This window comes from Salmo trutta, chromosome 13, assembly GCF_901001165.1.
Source record: "Salmo trutta chromosome 13, fSalTru1.1, whole genome shotgun sequence".
NCBI lineage: Eukaryota > Metazoa > Chordata > Actinopteri > Salmoniformes > Salmonidae > Salmo > Salmo trutta.
In genome coordinates, this window is record NC_042969.1 from 41,241,701 (window position 1) to 41,262,774 (window position 21,074).

The 21,074-nt window shown below is 47.3% G+C and overlaps 1 protein-coding gene and 1 long non-coding RNA gene across 4 annotated transcripts in view; both read right to left on the reverse strand.

The window, feature by feature from the left end:
- LOC115205778 (protein FAM193B) overlaps nt 1-21,074 on the reverse strand; it is a 48,751-nt gene that overhangs the window by 18,447 nt on the left and 9,230 nt on the right. For 2 of the 3 annotated variants that reach the window (XM_029772092.1, XM_029772090.1), the window contains exons 5-8: nt 19,661-20,147; nt 15,968-16,157; nt 9,081-9,335; nt 5,551-5,787 (exon numbers count right to left, since the gene is read on the reverse strand). In XM_029772092.1, the coding sequence (XP_029627952.1) occupies nt 5,551-5,787; nt 9,081-9,335; nt 15,968-16,157; nt 19,661-20,147 (1,169 nt within the window). The remainder of the gene's footprint in view (nt 1-5,550; nt 5,788-9,080; nt 9,336-15,967; nt 16,158-19,660; nt 20,148-21,074) is intronic. The other variant, XM_029772091.1, reaches the window with a different exon arrangement.
- Nucleotides 914-5,536, reverse strand: LOC115205780 (uncharacterized). The gene is made up of 2 exons (XR_003880678.1): nt 4,961-5,536; nt 914-4,128 (listed from the first exon to the last, which is right to left on the reverse strand). It is a non-coding gene; the product is annotated as an uncharacterized LOC115205780 (long non-coding RNA).

Below are 21,074 nucleotides of genomic sequence, written 5' to 3' on the forward strand. Positions count from 1 at the left end.
GCCCTACGTCTATTTACAGCGCCCTCCATGCCCGTACGTACTATTTCATAGTTCCCTTACGTCTATTTCACAGCGCCCCTACGTATATTTCACAGTGCCGGCCCTCGTTAGTTCACAGGCCTATTGCCCTACGTCTATTTCATAGTTCCCTACGTCTATTTCAAGTGCCCTATGTCTATTTCACAGCCGCCTTACGTCTATTTCACAGCGCCCTACGTCTATTTCACAGCGCCCTATGCCCTACGTCTAGATCAGTGCCCTATGCCTTACGTCATATTTCACAGTGACCTATGCCTACGTCTAGTTCACAGTGCCCTACGTCTATGTTCAACAGCGGCCTATGCCCTACGTCTATTTCACAGTAGCCCTACGTCTATTTCATAGTGCCCTACGTCTAGTTCACAGTGCCCTACGTCTAGTTCACAGTGCCCTACGTCTATTTCACAGTGCCCTATGTCTATTTCACAGTGCCCTATGCCCTACGTCTATTTCACCGTACCCTATGCCCGATGTCTAGTTCACAGTGTCCTACACCCTACGTCTATTTCACAGTGCCCTATGCCCTACGTCTAGTTCACAGTGCACTACGTCTAGTTCACAGTGCCCTATGCCCTACGTCTATTTCACAGTGCCCTATACCCTATGTCTATTTCACAGTGCCCTATGCCCTACGTCTATTTCACAGTGCCCTATGCCCTACGTCTATTTCACAGTGCCCTATGTCTAGTTCAGTGTCCTACGCCCTACGTCTAGTTCACAGTGCCCTATACCCTATGTCTATTTCACAGTGCCCTATGCCCTATGTCTATTTCACAGTGCCCTATGCCCTATGTCTAGTTCACAGTGCCCTATGCCCTACGTCTATTTCACAGTGCCCTACGTCTATTTCACAGTGCCCTAAGCCCTACGTCTATTTCACAGCGCCCTATGCCCTACGTCTATTTCACAGCGCCCTATGCCCTACGTCTATTTCATAGCGCCCTATGCCCTACGTCTATTTCATAGCGCCCTATGCCCTACGTCTATTTCACAGCGCCCTATGCCCTACGTCTATTTCACAGCGCCCTATGCCCTACGTCTATTTCATAGCGCCCTATGCCCTACGTCTATTTCACAGCACCCTACGTCTATTTCACAGCACCCTACGTCTATTTCACAGCGCCCTATGCCCTACGTCTAGATTAGTGCCCTATGCCCTACGTCTATTTCACAGTGACCTATGCCCTACGTCTATTTCACAGCGCCCTACGTCTATTTCACAGCGCCCTACGTCTATTTCACAGCGCCCTACGTCTATTTCACAGTGCCCTATGCCCTACGTCTATTTCACAATGCCCTATGCCCTACGTCTAGTTCACAGTGCACTACGTCTAGTTCACAGTGCCCTATGCCCTACGTCTATTTCACTGTGCCCTATACCCTATGTCTATTTCACAGTGCCCTATGCCCTACGTCTATTTCACAGTGCCCTATGTCTAGTTCAGTGTCCTACGCCCTACGTCTAGTTCACAGTGCCCTATACCCTATGTCTATTTCACAGTGCCCTATGCCCTATGTCTAGTTCACAGTGCCCTATGTCTAGTTCACAGTGCCCTATGCCCTACGTCTATTTCACAGCGCCCTAAGCCCTACGTCTATTTCACAGCGCCCTATGCCCTACGTCTATTTCACAGCGCCCTATGCCCTACGTCTATTTCACAGCGCCCTATGCCCTACGTCTATTTCATAGCGCCCTATGCCCTACGTCTATTTCACAGCACCCTACGTCTATTTCACAGCGCCCTACGTCTATTTAAAAGCGCCCTACGTCTAGTTCACAGTGCCCTATGCATTACGTCTAGTTCACAATGACCTATGCCCTAAATGTATTTCACAGTGACCTACGTCTATTTCACAGTGCCCTAAGCCCTACGTCTATTTCACAGCGCCCTATGCCCTACGTCTATTTCATAGTTCCCTACGTCTATTTCACAGCGCCCTACGTCTATTTCACAGTGCCGTGCCCTACGTCTAGTTCACAGTGCCCTATGCCCTACGTCTATTTCATAGTTCCCTACGTCTATTTCAGTGCCCTATGTCTATTTCACAGCGCCTTACGTCTATTTCACAGCACCCTACGTCTATTTCACAGCGCCCTATGCCCTACGTCTAGATCAGTGCCCTATGCCTTACGTCTATTTCACAGTGACCTATGCCCTACGTCTAGTTCACAGTGCCCTACGTCTATTTCACAGCGGCCTATGCCCTACGTCTATTTCACAGTAGCCCTACGTCTATTTCATAGTGCCCTACGTCTAGTTCACAGTGCCCTACGTCTATTTCACAGTGCCCTATGTCTATTTCACAGTGCCCTATGCCCTACGTCTATTTCACCGTACCCTATGCCCGATGTCTAGTTCACAGTGTCCTACACCCTACGTCTATTTCACAGTGCCCTATGCCCTACGTCTAGTTCACAGTGCACTACGTCTAGTTCACAGTGCCCTATGCCCTACGTCTATTTCACAGTGCCCTATACCCTATGTCTATTTCACAGTGCCCTATGCCCTACGTCTATTTCACAGTGCCCTATGTCTAGTTCAGTGTCCTACGCCCTACGTCTAGTTCACAGTGCCCTATACCCTATGTCTATTTCACAGTGCCCTATGCCCTATGTCTAGTTCACAGTGCCCTATGCCCTATGTCTAGTTCACAGTGCCCTATGCCCTACGTCTATTTCACAGTGCCCTACGTCTATTTCACAGTGCCCTAAGCCCTACGTCTATTTCACAGCGCCCTATGCCCTACGTCTATTTCACAGCGCCCTATGCCCTACGTCTATTTCACAGCGCCCTATGCCCTACGTCTATTTCATAGCGCCCTATGCCCTACGTCTATTTCACAGCGCCCTATGCCCTACGTCTATTTCATAGCGCCCTATGCCCTACGTCTATTTCACAGCACCCTACATCTATTTCACAGCGCCCTACGTCTATTTAAAAGCGCCCTACGTCTATTTAAAAGCGCCCTACGTCTAGTTCACAGTGCCCTATGCAATACGTCTAGTTCACAATGACCTATGCCCTAAATGTATTTCACAGTGACCTACGTCTATTTCACAGTGCCCTAAGCCCTACGTCTATTTCACAGCGCCCTATGCCCTACGTCTATTTCATAGTTCCCTACGTCTATTTCACAGCGCCCTACGTCTATTTCACAGTGCCCTGTGCCCTACGTCTAGTTCACAGTGCCCTATGCCCTACGTCTATTTCATAGTTCCCTACGTCTATTTCAGTGCCCTATGTCTATTTCACAGCACCTTACGTCTATTTCACAGCACCCTACGTCTATTTCACAGCGCCCTACGTCTAGATCAGTGCCCTATGCCCTACGTCTATTTCACAGTGACCTATGCCCTACGTCTAGTTCACAGTGCCCTACGTCTATTTCACAGCGGCCTATGCCCTACGTCTATTTCACAGAAGCCCTACGTCTATTTCATAGTGCCCTACGTCTAGTTAAGTGCCCTACGTCTATTTCACAGTGCCCTATGTCTATTTCACAGTGCCCTATGCCCTACGTCTATTTCACCGTGCCCTATGCCCGATGTCTAGTTCACAGTGTCCTACACCCTACGTCTATTTCACAGTGCCCTATGCCCTACGTCTAGTTCACAGTGCACTACGTCTAGTTCACAGTGCCCTATGCCCAACGTCTATTTCACAGTGCCCTGTCTAGTTCAGTGTCCTACGCCCTACGTCTAGTTCACAGTGCCCTATACCCTATGTCTATTTCACAGTGCCATATGCCCTATGTCTAGTTCACAGTGCCCTATGCCCTACGTCTATTTCACAGCGCCCTACGTCTATTTTAGTGCCCTACATCAGCGCCCTACGTCTAGTTCACAGTGCCCTACGTCTAGTTCACAGTGCCCTATGCCCTACGTCCATTTCACAGCGCCCTATGCCCTACATCTATTTCACAGTAGCCCTACATCTATTTCATAGTGCCCTACGTCTAGTTCAGTGCCCTATGCCCTACGTCTATTTCACAGCGCCCTACGTATATTTCACAGTGACCTATGCCCTATGTCTATTTCACAGCGCCCTACGTCTATTTCACAGTGCCCTACGTCTACTTCACAGTGCCCTATGTCTATTTCACAGTGCCCTATGCCCGATGTCTAGTTCACAGTGTCCTACACACTACGTCTATTTCACAGTGCCCTATGCCCTACGTCTAGTTCAGTGTCCTACGCCTAGTTCACAGTGCCCTATGCCCTACGTCTATTTCACAGCGCCCTACATCCTACGTCTATTTCACAGCGCCCTACATCCTACGTCTATTTCACAGCGCCCTACGTCTATTTCACTGCGCCCTACGTCTATTTCACAGTGCCCTATGCCCGATGTTTAGTTCACAGTGTCCTACACTCTACGTCTATTTCACAGTGCCCTATGCCCTACGTCTAGTTCACAGTGCACTACGTCTAGTTCACAGTGTCCTATGCCCTACGTCTATTTCACAGTGCCCTATACCCTACGTCTATTTCACAGTGACCTATGCCCTACATCTATTTCACAGCGCCCTACGTCTATTTCACAGCGCCCTACGTCTATTTTAGTGCCCTACATCAGCGCCCTACGTCTAGTTCACAGTGCCCTACGTCTAGTTCACAGTGCCCTTCGTCTAGTTCACAGTGCCCTATGCCCTACGTCCATTTCACAGCGCCCTGTGCCCTACATCTATTTCACAGTAGCCCTACGTCTATTTCATAGTGCCCTACGTCTATTTCACAGCACCCTATGCCCTAAGTCTAGTTCAGTGCCCTATGCCCTACGTCTATTTCACAGTGACCTATGCCCTACGTCTATTTCACAGCGCCCTACGTCTATTTCACAGCGCCCTACGTCTATTTCACAGCGCCCTATGCCCTAAGTCTAGTTCAGTGCCCTATGCCCTACGTCTATTTCACAGTGACCTATGCCCTACGTCTATTTCACAGCGCCCTACGTCTATTTCAAAGCGCCCTACGTCTATTTCACAGTGCCCTATGCCCTACGTCTACTTCACAGTGCCCTATGCCCTACGTCTATTTCACAGTGTCCTACACTCTACGTCTATTTCACAGTGCCCTATGCCCTACGTCTAGTTCACAGTGCCCTACGTCTAGTTCAGTGTCCTATGCCCTACGTCTATATCACAGTGCCCTATACCCTACGTCTATTTCACAGTGTCCTACGCCCTACGTCTATTTCACAGTAGCCCTGTCTATTTCACAGCGCCCTACATCTATTTCACAGTGCCCTATGCCCTACGTCTAGTTCACAGCGACCTACGTCTATTTCACAGCGACCTACGTCTATTTCACAGTAGCCCTACGTCTATTTCACAGTGCCCTACGCCTATTTCACAGTGCCCTACGCCCTACGCCTATTTCACAGTGCCCTACATATGGATAGTGATCATGGTACCCATCTCCTATATAGTGCACTACCATGGGCCCTGGTCAACAGTAGTGCACTATTTAAGGAATAGGGTGCCTGCCCTTAGGGAAGCATATATCCTTACCTTGATGGTGTTTTTGATCTCCTCTAGCCGAGAAGTCAGGAAGGAGTTGACCCTCTCTAGTTCCAGCTGGGGCCACTCCAGCAGCCGACTAGCCTCCGGGCCTTCACCGTACTCCCCGTCCACATCCTCCTCCTCCTGGCTGAGGTGGTCTGGGTCCTCACTGGGCTCTGGAGGGGTGGAGGGCGGGTCGCTACCAGCTCTATCACCATCACCACTACCCGCCTGGGTCTGCTTCTCCTGAGGTGGGGAGAGACAGACAGACAGACGGTTCGACAGTCAAACAGACGGTAAGACAGTCAGACGATAAGACAGACAGACGGTAAGACAGACAGACAGACGGTAAGACAGACAGACAGACGGTAAGACAGACAGACAGACGGTAAGACAGACAGACAGACGGTAAGACAGACAGACAGACGGTAAGACAGACAGACAGACGGTAAGACAGACAGACAGACGGTCAGACAGACAGACAGACGGTAAGACAGACAGACAGACGGTAAGACAGACAGACAGACGGTAAGACAGACAGACAGACGGTAAGACAGACAGACAGACGGTAAGACAGACAGACAGACGGTAAGACAGACAGACAGACGGTAAGACAGACAGACGGTCAGACGGTCCGACGGTTCGACAGACGGACGGGTGACAGACGGACGGTACGACAGACGGACGGTACGACAGACGGACGGTACGACGGTGTGACAGACGGACGGTCCGACAGTGTGACAGACGGACGGTCCGATGGTGTGACAGACGGACGGTCCGACAGACGGACGGTCAGACAGACGGTTAGACGGTCAGACGGTTAGACGGTCAGACGGTTAGACGGTCAGACAGACAGACGGTTAGACGGTCAGACAGACAGACGGTTAGACGGCGAAGACGGTAGACGGTCAGACAGACAGACGGTCAGACAGACAGACGGTTAGACGGTCAGACAGACAGACAGACGGTTAGACGGTCAGACAGACAGACAGACGGTTAGACGGTCAGACAGACAGACAGACGGTTAGACGGTCAGACAGACAGACAGACGGTTAGACGGTCAGACAGACAGACGGTTAGACGGTCAGACAGACAGACAGACGGTTAGACGGTCAGACAGACAGACAGACGGTTAGACGGTCAGACAGACAGACGGTTAGACGGTCAGACAGACAGACGGTTAGACGGTCAGACAGACAGACGGTTAGACGGTCAGACAGACAGAAGGTTAGACGGTCAGACAGACAGACGGTTAGACGGTCAGACAGACAGACGGTTAGACGGTCAGACAGACAGACGGTTAGACGGTCAGACAGACAGACAGACGGTTAGACGGTCAGACAGACAGACCGGTCCGACAGACGGACGGTGCGACGGTCCGACAGACGGACGGTGCGACGGTCAGACAGACAGACGGTCAGACAGACGTACGGTCCGACGGTCAGACAGACGGACGGTCCGACGGTCAGACAGACAGACGGTCCGACGGTCAGACAGACGGACGGTCCGACGGTCAGACAGACGGACGGTCCGACGGTCAGACAGACAGACGGTCCGACGGTCAGAAAGACGGACGGTCCGACGGTCAGACAGACGGACGGTCCGACGGTCAGACAGACGGACGGTCCGACGGTCAGACAGACGGACGGTCCGACGGTCAGACAGACGGACGGTCCGACGGTCAGACAGACGGACGGTCCGACGGTCAGACAGACGGACGGTCCGACGGTCAGACAGACGGACGGTCCGACGGTCAGACAGACGGACAGTCAGACAGACAGACGGTCAGACAGACAGGCGGTCAGACAGACAGGCGGTCAGACAGACAGACAGACGGTCAGACAGACAGACGGTCAGACAGACAGACGGTCAGACGGTTAGACGGTCAGACAGACAGACGGTTAGACGGTCAGACAGACAGACGGTTAGACGGTCAGACAGACAGACGGTCAGACAGACAGACGGTTAGACGGTCAGACAGACAGACCGGTCCGACAGACGGACGGTGCGACGGTCAGACAGACGGACGGTCAGACAGACGTACGGTCCGACGGTCAGACAGACGGACGGTCCGACGGTCAGACAGACGGACGGTCCGACGGTCAGACAGACGGACGGTCCGACGGTCAGACAGACGGACGGTCCGACGGTCAGACAGACGGACGGTCTGACGGTCAGACAGACGGACGGTCAGACAGACAGACGGTCAGACAGACAGACGGTCAGACAGACAGACGGTCAGACAGACAGGCGGTCAGACAGACAGGCGGTCAGACAGACAGGCGGTCAGACAGACAGGCAGGCGGTCAGACAGACAGGCAGTCAGGCGGTCAGACAGACAGGCAGTCAGACAGACAGGCGGTCAGACAGACAGGCGGTCAGACAGACAGGCGGTCAGACAGACAGGCGGTCAGACGGTCAGACAGACAGGCGGTCAGACAGACAGTCAGACAGACAGACGGTTAGACGGTCAGACAGACAGACGGTTAGACGGTCAGACAGACAGACGGTTAGACGGTCAGACAGACAGACGGTTAGACGGTCAGACAGACAGACGGTTAGACGGTCAGACAGACAGACGGTTAGACGGTCAGACAGACAGACGGTTAGACGGTCAGACAGACAGACGGTTAGACGGTCAGACAGACAGACGGTTAGACGGTCAGACAGACAGACGGTTAGACGGTCAGACAGACAGACGGTTAGACGGTCAGACAGACAGACGGTCAGACAGACAGACGGTTAGACGGTCAGACAGACAGACCGGTCCGACAGACGGACGGTGCGACGGTCAGACAGACGGACGGTCAGACAGACGTCCGGTCCGACGGTCAGACAGACGTACGGTCCGACGGTCAGACAGACGGACGGTCCGACGGTCAGACAGACGGACGGTCCGACGGTCAGACAGACGGACGGTCAGACAGACAGACGGTCAGACAGACAGACGGTTAGACGGTCAGACAGACAGACGGTTAGACGGTCAGACAGACAGACGATTAGACGGTCAAACAGACAGATGGTTAGACGGTCAGACAGAGGAGTACAGAGACAGACAGAATACATCTAATTACAACTATGAAAATGTGGTTACTTTCCATTATAAATTCATTATTAGCATATAAACACAGAGCATCCTGTCCAGGGGGTGTACTGGTACATTAAGCTGTCTCACTACAGAAACAGGATATAGACTAGTGTCCTGTACATCAATTTACATTTTTAAACGTAACCTTTATTTAACTAGGCTAGTCAGTTGTTATTTACATAAACCCGGACGATGCTGGGCCAATTGTGCGCAGCCCTATGGGACTCCCAATCACGGCTGGTTGTGATACAGCCTGGATTTGAACCAGGGTCTGTAGTGACGCCTCTTAGCACTGAGATGCAGCGCCTTAGACCACGGCGCCACTCAGACCAAGCTGCCTCACGTAACAGAAACAGACGATTACTACTAATATTACGTCCTTCCACAAATACACGTCTCAAACAAAACACCAAACACCAATACTTTAAGATGTATTGATGAGTATTCCCACCATGTCATTTGACATCACCTTCTTCTTCTGTTTATGGCGTGCCCGCTTGGCAGCCTTAGCGCTGTTGGCTGGTTTGTGCTCTGAGGAGTTGATGAAGTCCAGCAGCTCATCCACGTCTCGGTGGTCGATGGAGGTGGACACGGACGGGTCAGAGTCACGTCTCTGGGGAAGACACTCCTCCTTACGACGTGTTAGACGGGACCGGAGCTTCTCACGGATCTCTGTGTAGTTACGGCTGGTCGGAGCCGCCGGGGGCTGGAGGGAGGAGAGGACATGATCAGGAGAGATTTTCCTTCAATAGCATGCGTTTCATTTCAATAACTTTCTTCCTTTGCCCTTGTTCACTCACTCCCCTTTAGACATCTGTGAAGGCTGGATAGGTGACAGTAACATGGCAGAAACTAGTTGGAGCGTAACCTATCCAGCCATCTCAGATTCAGTGGAAGGACGGCAGAAGGGAGGGGAGAAACTTCATGGATTGAAACCCGAGCCACAATCTTTTGTTGTATGTTTATTGGTTAGAGAGAGAGACCAAGATGAAAGGTAAGAGAGAGAGTGATTCCAACCCATGCTGGCAGCAGTACATCGTACATGTGCTCCACAGGCAGCGGTTTAAGACTGTTAGACCCCCCCAAAGCCACCGGATTTCACGTTTAACAACCAATGGGTTTACACTCGGCCCCAACATGAACACAATGTTTGCCAAGTGAAAAGTTCTCCATAAATTCAATTACAATCCATTACAAAAGAGACGGACCGCGCTGTGTCCAAAGAACTTGGCAGTAGCAGCAGTCAAAAATTACTTTAGTCACTCACTGTTTATATTGTTCATGCTTTTAATGCTATTTAAATAAATGACCAAGTATGCCATACTATAAATTAGGGCTGAGAATTGCCAGGGACCTCACGATTCTATATGTATTGCGATTCGAGACTGCGATTTTATTGCGATTCGATGTTCCAAACATATTACTCACCATATGTGAGGCTGTCTACGAGAACCCGTCGGGAGGTTGCGCAGACTCATTGTTTGGGGGGAAAAAGCAATAATATTTTTGAGGAAATTGTGATTTTGGTTGTTTTGGATACTTTTAAACCATTTTCATTATTGTAATTAGCTAGCATGCTCAATGTGAAAATGCTAACTCAAACTTCCCTGAGAGAGTGCTGGAGCCGCATTTCGCCCACTCAAGATAACATGCTACAAATCAATGAAGTCAGGCTGGTTTAGACACAGAATAATTGATCCGTGTGTAGGCCCATTGATCAGTGTGTAGGCCTATTGATCAGTGTGTAGGCGGATGGGGCCAGTGTCTCCTGACCCCTCCTGTCTCAGCCTCCAGTATTTATGCTGCAGTAGTTTATGTGCCGGGGGGCTAGGGTCAGTCTGTTACATCTGGAGTATTTCTCTTGTCTTATCCGGTGTCCTGTGTGCATTTAAATATGCTCTTTCTAATTCTCTCTCCCCCTCTCTCTCTCCCTCCCTCCCTCCCTCCCTCCCTCCCTCTCTCTCTCTCTCTCCCTCTCTCTCTCTCTCTCCCTCATCACGGATGGAGATGTAACCGATGTGAAATGGCTAGCTAGTTAGCGGTGGTGCGCGCTAATAGCGTTTCAATCAGTTGACGTCACTCGCTCTGAGACCGCGGCTTTTGTGGCGCGATGGGTAACGATGCTTCGTGGGGTGTCAGTAGTTGATGTGTGCAGAGGGTCAACCTGGTTCAAGCCCAGGTTGGGGCGAGGAGAGGGACGGAAGCTCAACTGTTACAGAGAGATGAGAGCTTCTTCAACGAGGAGCCAGAAAGGTATGTTAAGCTAATTAGCTAGCTAGTTAAATACAACACAAATGGCAAGTACCTGCTCGAATTCATCTGCAGGGCTGCTTCTATTGGTCGAAACTCCGCATCGCAGAACACAAGGCTGCTATTAGAAATCAAAACAGACATGGCTCACCTTCCTCCCTGCGCTTCGTAAACCATAGAACACGTCCACGTTTCACCAAGAGGAGGTGACATTGTATGTAAACTAAAACAAAGAGAGGCATTACTGGAACTTAAGGGGCTAAACAATGATTTCTGTCCTTGTTTCTATACTGTTGTTGCCAATTTTTGGCCTCTCTGTGTCTCCGGATTCACAGACACCCAAATATCACCTATGTATATTTTGATAGAGGCCACTGTGTTCTTGGGGACCTTCAATGCTGCAGACATTTTTTGGTACCCTTCCCCAGATCTTTGCCTCGACACAATCCTGTCTCGGAGTTCTATGGACAATTCCTTCGACCTCATGGCTTGGTTTTTGCTCTGACATGCACTGTCAACTGTGGGACCTTAAAAAGATAGGTGTGTGCCTTTCCAAATCATCTCCAATCAATTGAATTTACCACATGTGGACGCCAATCAAGTTGTAGGAACAACTCAAGGATGATCAATGGGAAACAGGATGCACCTGAGCTCAATTTCGAGTCTCATAGCAAAGGGGCTGAATTTTTTTTTTTTACCTTTATTCAACTAGGCAAGTCAGTTAAGAGCAAATTCTTATTTACAGTGACGGCCTAGGAACAGTGGGTTAACAGCAACTAATTTCTAACTCAAATTAGTCCTTTTTGAAGTTTTGTTTTTGGTAAACCCGTCCCACAGTGCATTAGCTAGAATTGATCAACGATCAGGCCTTCACTACCTGCCTCTACTTTTTATTTTAGTATTGTTCAAGGTAGGCTATAGCCACTGTTGTTGTAATGACAGTCCTATTGAAGACACGCTGCTATAGCTAACCGTGGCCTAAATGTTACAGTGTCTATTTCACCAGCCATGGTATTCATCATCCATGTAACACACAAAACAAATCAACTAGCAAACAAGTGAATGTTGATTCATTGAGAGGGAGAGAAGGTTGGTTTGAAGAGTGACAGAACCCCTTTGTGTGTGTGTGTGTGTGTGTGTGTGTGTGTGTGTGTGTGTGTGTTTTAAAATATTTGGGTCTCCATGATAATTTACTTTTGTGTGGACCAAAATAAATAAAAGTGATAAAGCAGTAAAATCTGTTTTTCTCCCTGAAGGTTAGATGGTGAAGGGAATGGGCGGTTCTCACGGATCTGGTGCCCAGCTCTGGATCCAAAGGTGGTCGTCACCACGGAGCTAAGGTAAGAATAATGACCTAGTAGTGTGTGTGTGTTAAGAGATCTATTTGCGTTTGTTTGACAGAGAGAGTCAAATTCATTCATATCAACATGAACTAAATCCTCCCGTCCCGCTACCAGCCGGGCCTTCAACACCACCAGGTCGCTGTCAATACTGCTACTATTTTAGATGTTTCGTATTGTAGTGTGGTGGGTCCTTTCTTTCTCATCGCCATCCAGTTTTCTATATTGCCAAATCAAAACAGGTTTTTCATGTTTTTAATTTTAAGGATTTGTTGTTGACCGTTCATAATCTCACTAAAATGTATTATTTAGGCTCCAGATATGTATCTGTTATTTTACAATATAATCATTAGTTATTAGTAATGATTATTTAATGCATCAATTCCAGCAGTTACTGTTTTAAAAAAGAATACATCTAGTGACAATCTCTTCAGAAACAAATCAAGCTGTTCTCTCAGGCCTCATTGGAATGAGAAAACAATGTAACACATCTTTGCTGTTTTTATCCATTTTAACTTTTTTGGCTTTAGTTAACTTTAAAAGCTCATAAACTCAGGATCTAATAAATAAATCTCAAGTGATTAAAAAAAAGAATTAAAATTTTTTGGATTTGAGACAGTTTGTAGTTTTCAGAACGATAGATATATATATAATATATATATAAATTGAAACGTCAATTTCACGATGTGAAGGGTTTCCCTTGGGCCGTCACGTGTGTCTGCTGCAGAAGAACAAGAGAGCCATGATTAAAGTGAGTTTTGATCAGTCCTGGAAATAAAAGTGCTGAAAACAAATTGGCTCACTATTTAAAAAGAAGATGGAGGACGAGCTATGAAGGGAAAATACTGGAGTTTTGGTGCAGGTACAGCCAACTAGCACCAAAATAACACTGCAATATTGTCAAAAAATATTGTAATACAGTGCATTCGGAAAGTTTTCAGACGTCTTGACTTTTTCCACATTTTGTTACGTTACAGGCTTATTCTAAAATGTATTAAATAGTTTTTTCCCCTCCTCAATCTACACACAATACCCTATAATGACAAAGCAAAAAGTTGAACTTTTTTTTTTTTAAGAAATGTTAAATGTTTTATTACACATGGCTTGGTTGTGTGCTTAGTGTCGTCCTGTTGGAAGGTGAACCTTCTCCCCAGTCTGAGATCCTGAGCGCTCTGGAGCAGGTTTTCATCAAGGACCTCTGTACTTTGCTCTGTTCATCTTTCTCCCGATCCTGACTAGTCTCCCAGTCCCTGCCGCTGAAAAATATCCCCACAGCATGATGCTGCCACCATCATCCTTCACCGCAGGGATGGAGCCAGGTTTCCTCCAGATGTGACGCTTTGCATTCAGGCCAAAAAGTTCAATCAATCTTGTTTTTCATGGTCTGAGAGTCCTTTAAGTGAATTTTTTCAAACTCCAAGCGGGCTGTCATGTGGCTTTTACTGAGGAGTGACTTCCGTCTGGTCACTCTACCATAACGGCCTGATTGCAGAACTCCACCAGAGATGGTTGTCCTTCTGGAAGGTTCTCCCATCGCCACAGAGGAACTATAGAGCTCTGTCAGAGTGACCATCGGGTTCTTGGTCACCTCCCTGACCAAGGCCCTTCTCCCCGATTGCTCAGTTTGGCCGGGCAGCCAGCTCTAGGAAGAGTCTTGGTGGTTCCAAACTTCTTCCATTTTAGAATGATGTTGGCCACTGTGTTCTTGGGGACCTTCAACGCCGCAGAAATGTTTTGGTACACCTCCCCAGATATGAGCCTCGACACAGTCCTGTCTCGGTGTTCTACGGACAATTCCTTCGACCTCATGGCTTGGTTTCTGCTCTGACAACTGTGGGACCTTATATAGACAGGTGTGTGCCTTTCCAAATAATGTCAAATCAATTTACCACAGGTGGACTCCAAGCAAGTTGTAGAAAAATCTCAAGGATGATCTATGGAAACAGGATGCACCTGAGTTCAATTTCAAGTCTCATAGAAAAGGGTCTGAATACTTATGTAAATAAGGTCTCTGTTTTTTATAAACTCAGCAAAAAAATAAACGGCCCTTTTTCAGGACCCTGTCTTTCAAAGATAATTCCTAAAAATCCAAATAACTTCACAGATCTTCATTGTAAAGGGTTTATACACGTTTCCCATGCTTGTTCAATGAACCATAAACAATTAATGAACTTGCACCTGTGGAACGGTCGTTAAGACACTAACAGCTTACAGACGGTAGGCAATTAAGGTCACAGTTATGAAAACTTAGGACACTAAAAAGGCCTTTCTACTGACTCCGAAAAAAACAAAAAAATAAAGATGCCCAGGGTCTCTTCTCATCTGCGTGAACGTGCCTAGGCATGCTGCAAGGAGGCATGAGGACTGCAGGACAATAAATTGCAATGTCCGTACTGTGAGACGCCTAAGACAGCGCTACAAGGAGACAGGATGGACAGCTGATCGTCCTCGCAGTGGCTAGACCACGTGTAACAACACCTGCATAGGATCGGTACATCTGAACATCACACCTGCGGGACAGGTACAGGATGGCAACAACAACTGCCCTAGTTACACCTGGAACACACCATCCCTCCATCAGTGCTCAGACTGTCCGCAATAAGCTGAGAGAGGCTGGACTGAAGACTTGTAGGCCTGTTGTAGGGCAGGGCCTCACCGGACATCACCGGCAACAACGTCGCCTATGGGCACAAATCCACCGTCGCTGGACCAGACAGGACTGGCAAAAAGTGCTCTTCACTTACGAGTCGCGGTTTTGTCTCACCAGGGGTGATGGTCGGATTCGCGTTTATCGTCGAAGGAACGAGCGTTACACCGAGGCCTGTACTCTGGAGCGGGATCGATTCGGAGGTGGAGGGTCCGTCATGGTCTGGGGCGGTGTGTCACAGCATCATCGGACTGAGCTTGTTGTCATTGCAGGCAATCTCAACGCTGTACGTTACAGGGAAGACATCCTCCTCCCTCATGTGGTACCCTTCCTGCAGGCTCAGCATGACATGACCCTCCAGCATGACAATGCCACCAGCCATACTGCTCGTTCTGTGCGTGATTTCCTGCAAGACAGGAATGTCAGTGTTCTGCCATGGCCAGTGAAGAGCCCGGATTTCAATCCCATTGAGCACGTCTGGGACCTGTTGGATCGGAGGGTGAGGGCTAGGGCCATTCCCCCCAGAAATGTCCGGGAACTTGCAGGTGCCTTGGTGGAAGAGTAGGGTAACATCCCACAGCAAGAACTGGCAAATCTGGTGCAGTCCATGAGGAGGAGATGCACTGTAGTACTTAATGCAGCTGGTGGCCACACCAGATACTGACTGTTACTTTTGATTTTGACCCCCCCTTTGTTCAGGGACACATTATTCAATTTCTGTTAGTCACATGTCTGTGGAACTTGTTCAGTTTATGTCTCAGTTGTGGAATCTTGTCATGTTCATACAAATATTTACACATGTTAAGTTTCCTGAAAATAAACGCAGTTGACAGTGAGAGGATGTTTCTTTTTTGGCTGAGGTTATTTTATAAATTTGCTAAACTTTCTAAAAACCTGTTTTCGCTTTGTCATTATGGGGGTATTATGTGTAGATTGATGGAGGGAAAAACATGTATTTAATATATTTTAGAATAAGGCTGTAACGTCACAAAATGTGGAAAAAAGGGAAGGGGTCTGAATACTTTCCTAATGCACTGTATAGTCAAATCCTATTCGATATGTAGCTGTATGTATTTTCCCCCCCTTCACTACTATACATACCGCGTTGTGTCCGAAGAACTCACAGTAGCAGCAGTCACAGTACTTCCCATCCTTCTGGTTGTTTGAGGAGGAAGCACAGGAGCTCCTCTCAGAACTCGAGTCCTCGTCCTCTCCCTCCTCCAGCTCCGAAGGGGGGTGACACAACCCCCCCGCCCCGTTAGACAGCTTATGTCCTTTACACGCCTGGTCCCTGGAGCATGGACACAGGATACAGACAACAGATAGTGCAGTCAGATGTAGAGACAGAGACAGACAGAAACCATGCTTAGTGAGGTAACTTTTAGAAGAATTCAGCAGTGATGACTGGTAGAACCACAACCATGTCTTATCACTAGATTCTAGAGCAGCGATGACAGGTAGAACCATGACCATGTCTTATCACTAGATTCTAGAGCAGGTAGAACCACGAACATGTCTTATCACTAGATTCTAGAGCAGCAGCAGTGACAGGTAGAACCACGACCATGTCTTATCACTAGACTCTAGAGCAGCGATGACAGGTAGAACCATGACCATGTCTTATCACTAGATTCTAGAGCAGGTAGAACCATGACCATGTTTTATCACTAGATTCTAGAGCAGTGATGACAGGTAGAACCACGACCATGTCTTATCACTAGATTCTAGAGCAGTGATGACAGGTAGATCCACTAGATTCTAGGGGAAGCCATCTGAAACAATGTCTGTGTTCCAGTATCTCATGCAAATCATTTAGTGTCCTCGCATGTATGTAGCGTGAAATGTACAACTGAATTTAATAAAATTTCACTGCATTAGGGGAATACTCCCCTAATCTTAGAGTTTGACATTTTGTCAGTGGTTATCAATTGAACTAGGTAAAAAGTTTGGACATTATTAGCAATCGAATACAAACCTTCAATCAAGAATTTACCTACTAGATTCTATAATAAACCTATATTGTTTTTCTCCCATGAAACCATCAGTATTCACATTACCTATGCTAGCCAAGCTGTCTATTACTGCACAGTGCATGAAAACAACCAACTACCAATGTAACATCACTACTGTAGAAACATCACACAGTGTATGGAACACCACCACTGTAGAAACATCACACCACTGTAGAAACATCACACCACTGTAGAAACATCACACCACTGTAGAAACATCACACCACTGTAGAAACATCACACCACTGTAGAAACATCACACCACTGTAGAAACATTATGTATGGAACATCACTACTGTAGAAATGTCACACGATGTATGGAACATCACTACTGTAGAAACATCACTACTGTAGAAACATCACACTATGTATGGAACACCACTACTGTAGAAACATCACACTACTGTATAAACATCACTACTGTATAAACATCACTACTGTATAAACATCATATTATGTATGGAACATCACTACTGTAGAAACATCACACTGTGTATGGAACATCACTACTGTAGAAACACCACACTACTGTAGAAACATCACACTACTGTAGAAACACCACACTACTGTAGAAACACCACACTACTGTAGAAACACCACACCACTGTAGAAACACCACACCACTGTAGAAACACCACACTACTGTAGAAACATCACACTACTGTAGAAACATCACACTACTGTAGAAACATCACTACTGTATAAACATCATATTATGTAAGGAACATCACTACTGTAGAAACACCACTACTGTAGAAACACCACTACTGTAGAAACATCACACTATGTATGGAACACCACTAGTGTAGAAACATCACACTATGTATGAAACATCACTACTGTAGAAACACCACTACTGTAGAAAAATCACACTATGTATGGAACATCACTACTGTAGAAACATCACTACTGTAGAAACATCACTACTGTAGAAACATCACTATGTATGGAACACCACTACTGTAGAAACACCACACCGTGTATGAAACACCACTACTGTAGAAACACCACACTATGTATGGAACATCACTACTGTAGTTGGAAGTGAAAACCAAAACCTGTCTCATCACTAGATAGATACTATCACTACATTTGATGAACCTACAGTGGCAAGAAAAAGTATGTGAACCTTTTGGAATTACCTGGACTTCTACATAAATTGGTCATAAAATTAGATCTGATCTTCATCTAATTCACAACAATAGACAAACACAGTCTGCTTAAATTAATAACACACAAACAATTATACCTTTTCATGTCTTTATTGAACACACAGTGTAAACACTCACAGGGCAGGGTGGAAAAAGTATGTGAACCCTTGGATTTAATAACTGGTTGACCCTCCTTTGGCAGCAATAACCTCATCCAAACATTTTCTCTAGTTGCGGATCAGACCTGCACAAAGGTCAGGAGGAATTTTGGACCATTCTGCTTTACAAAACTGTTTCAGTTCAGCAATATTCTTGGGAGGTCTGGTGTGAACTGCTCTCTTGAAGTCAGGCCACAGCATCTCAATCGGGTTGAGGTCAGGACTCTGACTGGGCCACTCCAGAAGGCGTATTTTCTTCTGTTGAAGCCATTCTGTTGTTGATTTACTTATGTGTTTTGGGTCGTTGTCCTGTTGCGTCACCCAACTTCTGTTGAGCTTCAATTGTCGGACAGATAGCCTTACATTCTCCTGCAAAATGTCTTGATAAAATTGGGAATTCATTTTCCTGTCGATGATAGCAAGCTGTCCAGGTCCTGAGGCAGCAAAGCAGATCCAAACCATGAAGCTCCCTCCACCATACTTTACAGTTGGGATGAGGTTTTGATGTTGGTGTGCTGGGCCTTTTTTTTCTCCACATAATGTTGTGTGTTCCTTCCAAACAACTCAACTGTAGTCTGTCCACATAATATTTTTCCAGTAACGAAAAATAAATGGAGCATCCAGGTGTACTTTTACGGATTTCAGAAGTGCAGCAATGTTTTTTTGGACAGCACTGGCTCCTTCTGTGATGTCCTCCTATGAACACCATTCTTGTTTAGTGTTTTACGTATCGTAGACTCGTCAACAGAGATGTTAGCATGTTCCAGAGATTTCTGTAAGTCTTTAGCTGACACTCTAGGATTCTTCTTAACCTCATTGAGCATTCTGAGCTGTGCTCTTGCAGTCATCTTTGCAGGACGGCCACTCCTAGGGAGAGTGGCAACAGTGCTGAACTTTCTCCATTTATAGACAATTTGTCTTACCGTGGACTGATGAACATCAAGGCTTTTAGAGATACTTTTGTAACCCTTTCCAGCTTTATGCAAGTCAACAATTCTTAATCTTAGGTCTTCTGAGATCTCTTTAGTTCGAGACATGGTTCACATCAGGCAATGCTTCTTGTGAATAGGAAACTCAAATTTTGCGAGTGTGTGTTAAAGGGCAAGGCAGCTCTAACCAACGTCTCCAATCTCGTCTCATTGACTGGACTCCAGGTTAGCTGACTCATGACTCCAATTAGCTTTTGGAGAAGTCATTAGCCTAGGGGTTCTCGTACTTTCCCAACCTACACTGTGAATGTTTAAATTATGTATTCAATATAGATTAGAAAAATACAATAATTGCTGTGTTGTTAGTTTAAGCAGACTGTGTTTGTCTATTGTTGTGACTTAGATGAAGATCAGATCACATTTTATGACCAATTTATGCAGAAATCCAGGTAATTCCAAAGGGTTCATATACTTTTTCTTGCCGCTGTACATTGTTCTTCTCCATCTAATTCCTGTGAAACTATCTATCTACCAAACTACCAACCTGCAGGCACCAGCAGTCAGGTGTTGCCCAGCAGTCAGGTGTTGCCCAGCGGTCAGGTGTTGCCCAGCGGTCAGGTGTCCCACGTTGGAAGAGGGCAGCGCCCCCCCACTGTGGCCGTTGCAGGGGTGGTTACAGCCCATCACGGAGGGGCCCAGTTTGCTGTGCTGACCATTCACAGGAGGAATGTGTGAGTTCTTACATGCCAAGGGCTTATGGAGGGCCGCTGTTGGGCAGTCAGGGCCACCCAGGGCCCCCAGCTTGGCCCCTGCCGTGGGGACCTGGACCTTTGGTACTAGCGGGGAGAAGGGAGCGTGAGCAGCTAGACCGGGAGAGGAGGAGGATGTGACATGGCCGTGCTGCTGCCCTCCGGAGCTCTGCTTGAGGGGCAGGAGAGAGGAATGCTGAGAGGAGGAGAGGCCAGTGGGGCTGTTGGGGGGGACAGACAGGTCTGAGTGTTGGTGGTGGTCGCTGGGGTGGAATGCTTCACCTGGAGGAGAGACAAAAGTGTTGAGTGGAATACTGGACAAACATAGTTGTGATTCCCAGTGGTTACAGATGTCTGCTTCTCTCTAGAGGTGTAATCTATGGGCCATATCTCTGCTTCTCTCTAGGAGGTGTAATCTATGGGCCATATCTCTGCTTCCCTCTAGGAGCTGTAATCTATGGGCCATATCTCTGCTTCTCTCTAGGAGGTGTAATCTATGGGCCATATCTCTGCTTCTCTCTAGAGGTGTAATCATATATCTGCTTCTCTCTAGAGGTGTAATCTATGGGCCATATCTCTGCTTCTCTCTAGGAGGTGTAATCTATGGGCCATATCTCTGCTTCTCTCTAGAGGTGTAATCTATGGGCCATATCTCTGCTTCTCTCTAGAGGTGTAATCTATGGGCCATATCTCTGCTTCTCTCTAGAGGTGTAATCTATGGGCCATATCTCTGCTTCTCCCTAGGAGGTGTAATCTATGGGCCATATCTCTGCTTCTCTCTAGAGGTGTAATCTAGGGGCCATATCTCTGCTTCTGCTTCTCTCTTGAGGTGTAATCTATGGGCCATATCTCTGCTTCTCTCTAGAGCTGTAATCTATGGGCCATATCTCTGCTTCTCCCTAGGAGGTGTAATCTATGGGCCATATCTCTGCTTCTCTCTAGAGGTGTAATCTATGGGCCATATCTCTGCCTCTCTCTAGAGGTGTAATCTATGGGCCATATCTCTGCTTCTCTCTAGAGCTGTAATCTATGGGCCATATCTCTGCTTCTCTCTAGAGCTGTAATCTATGGGTACATATCTTCCCTGAGATCTGTGTGTGTATCCATTAATAATGCGCTATTGTCAACAGGACACGTGAACAGTAATTTAGGTTAGTTGCCGGTATGTCTTGAATTCTCTGTGTCCCAAAAAAGGTTGCGAGGGGAAAA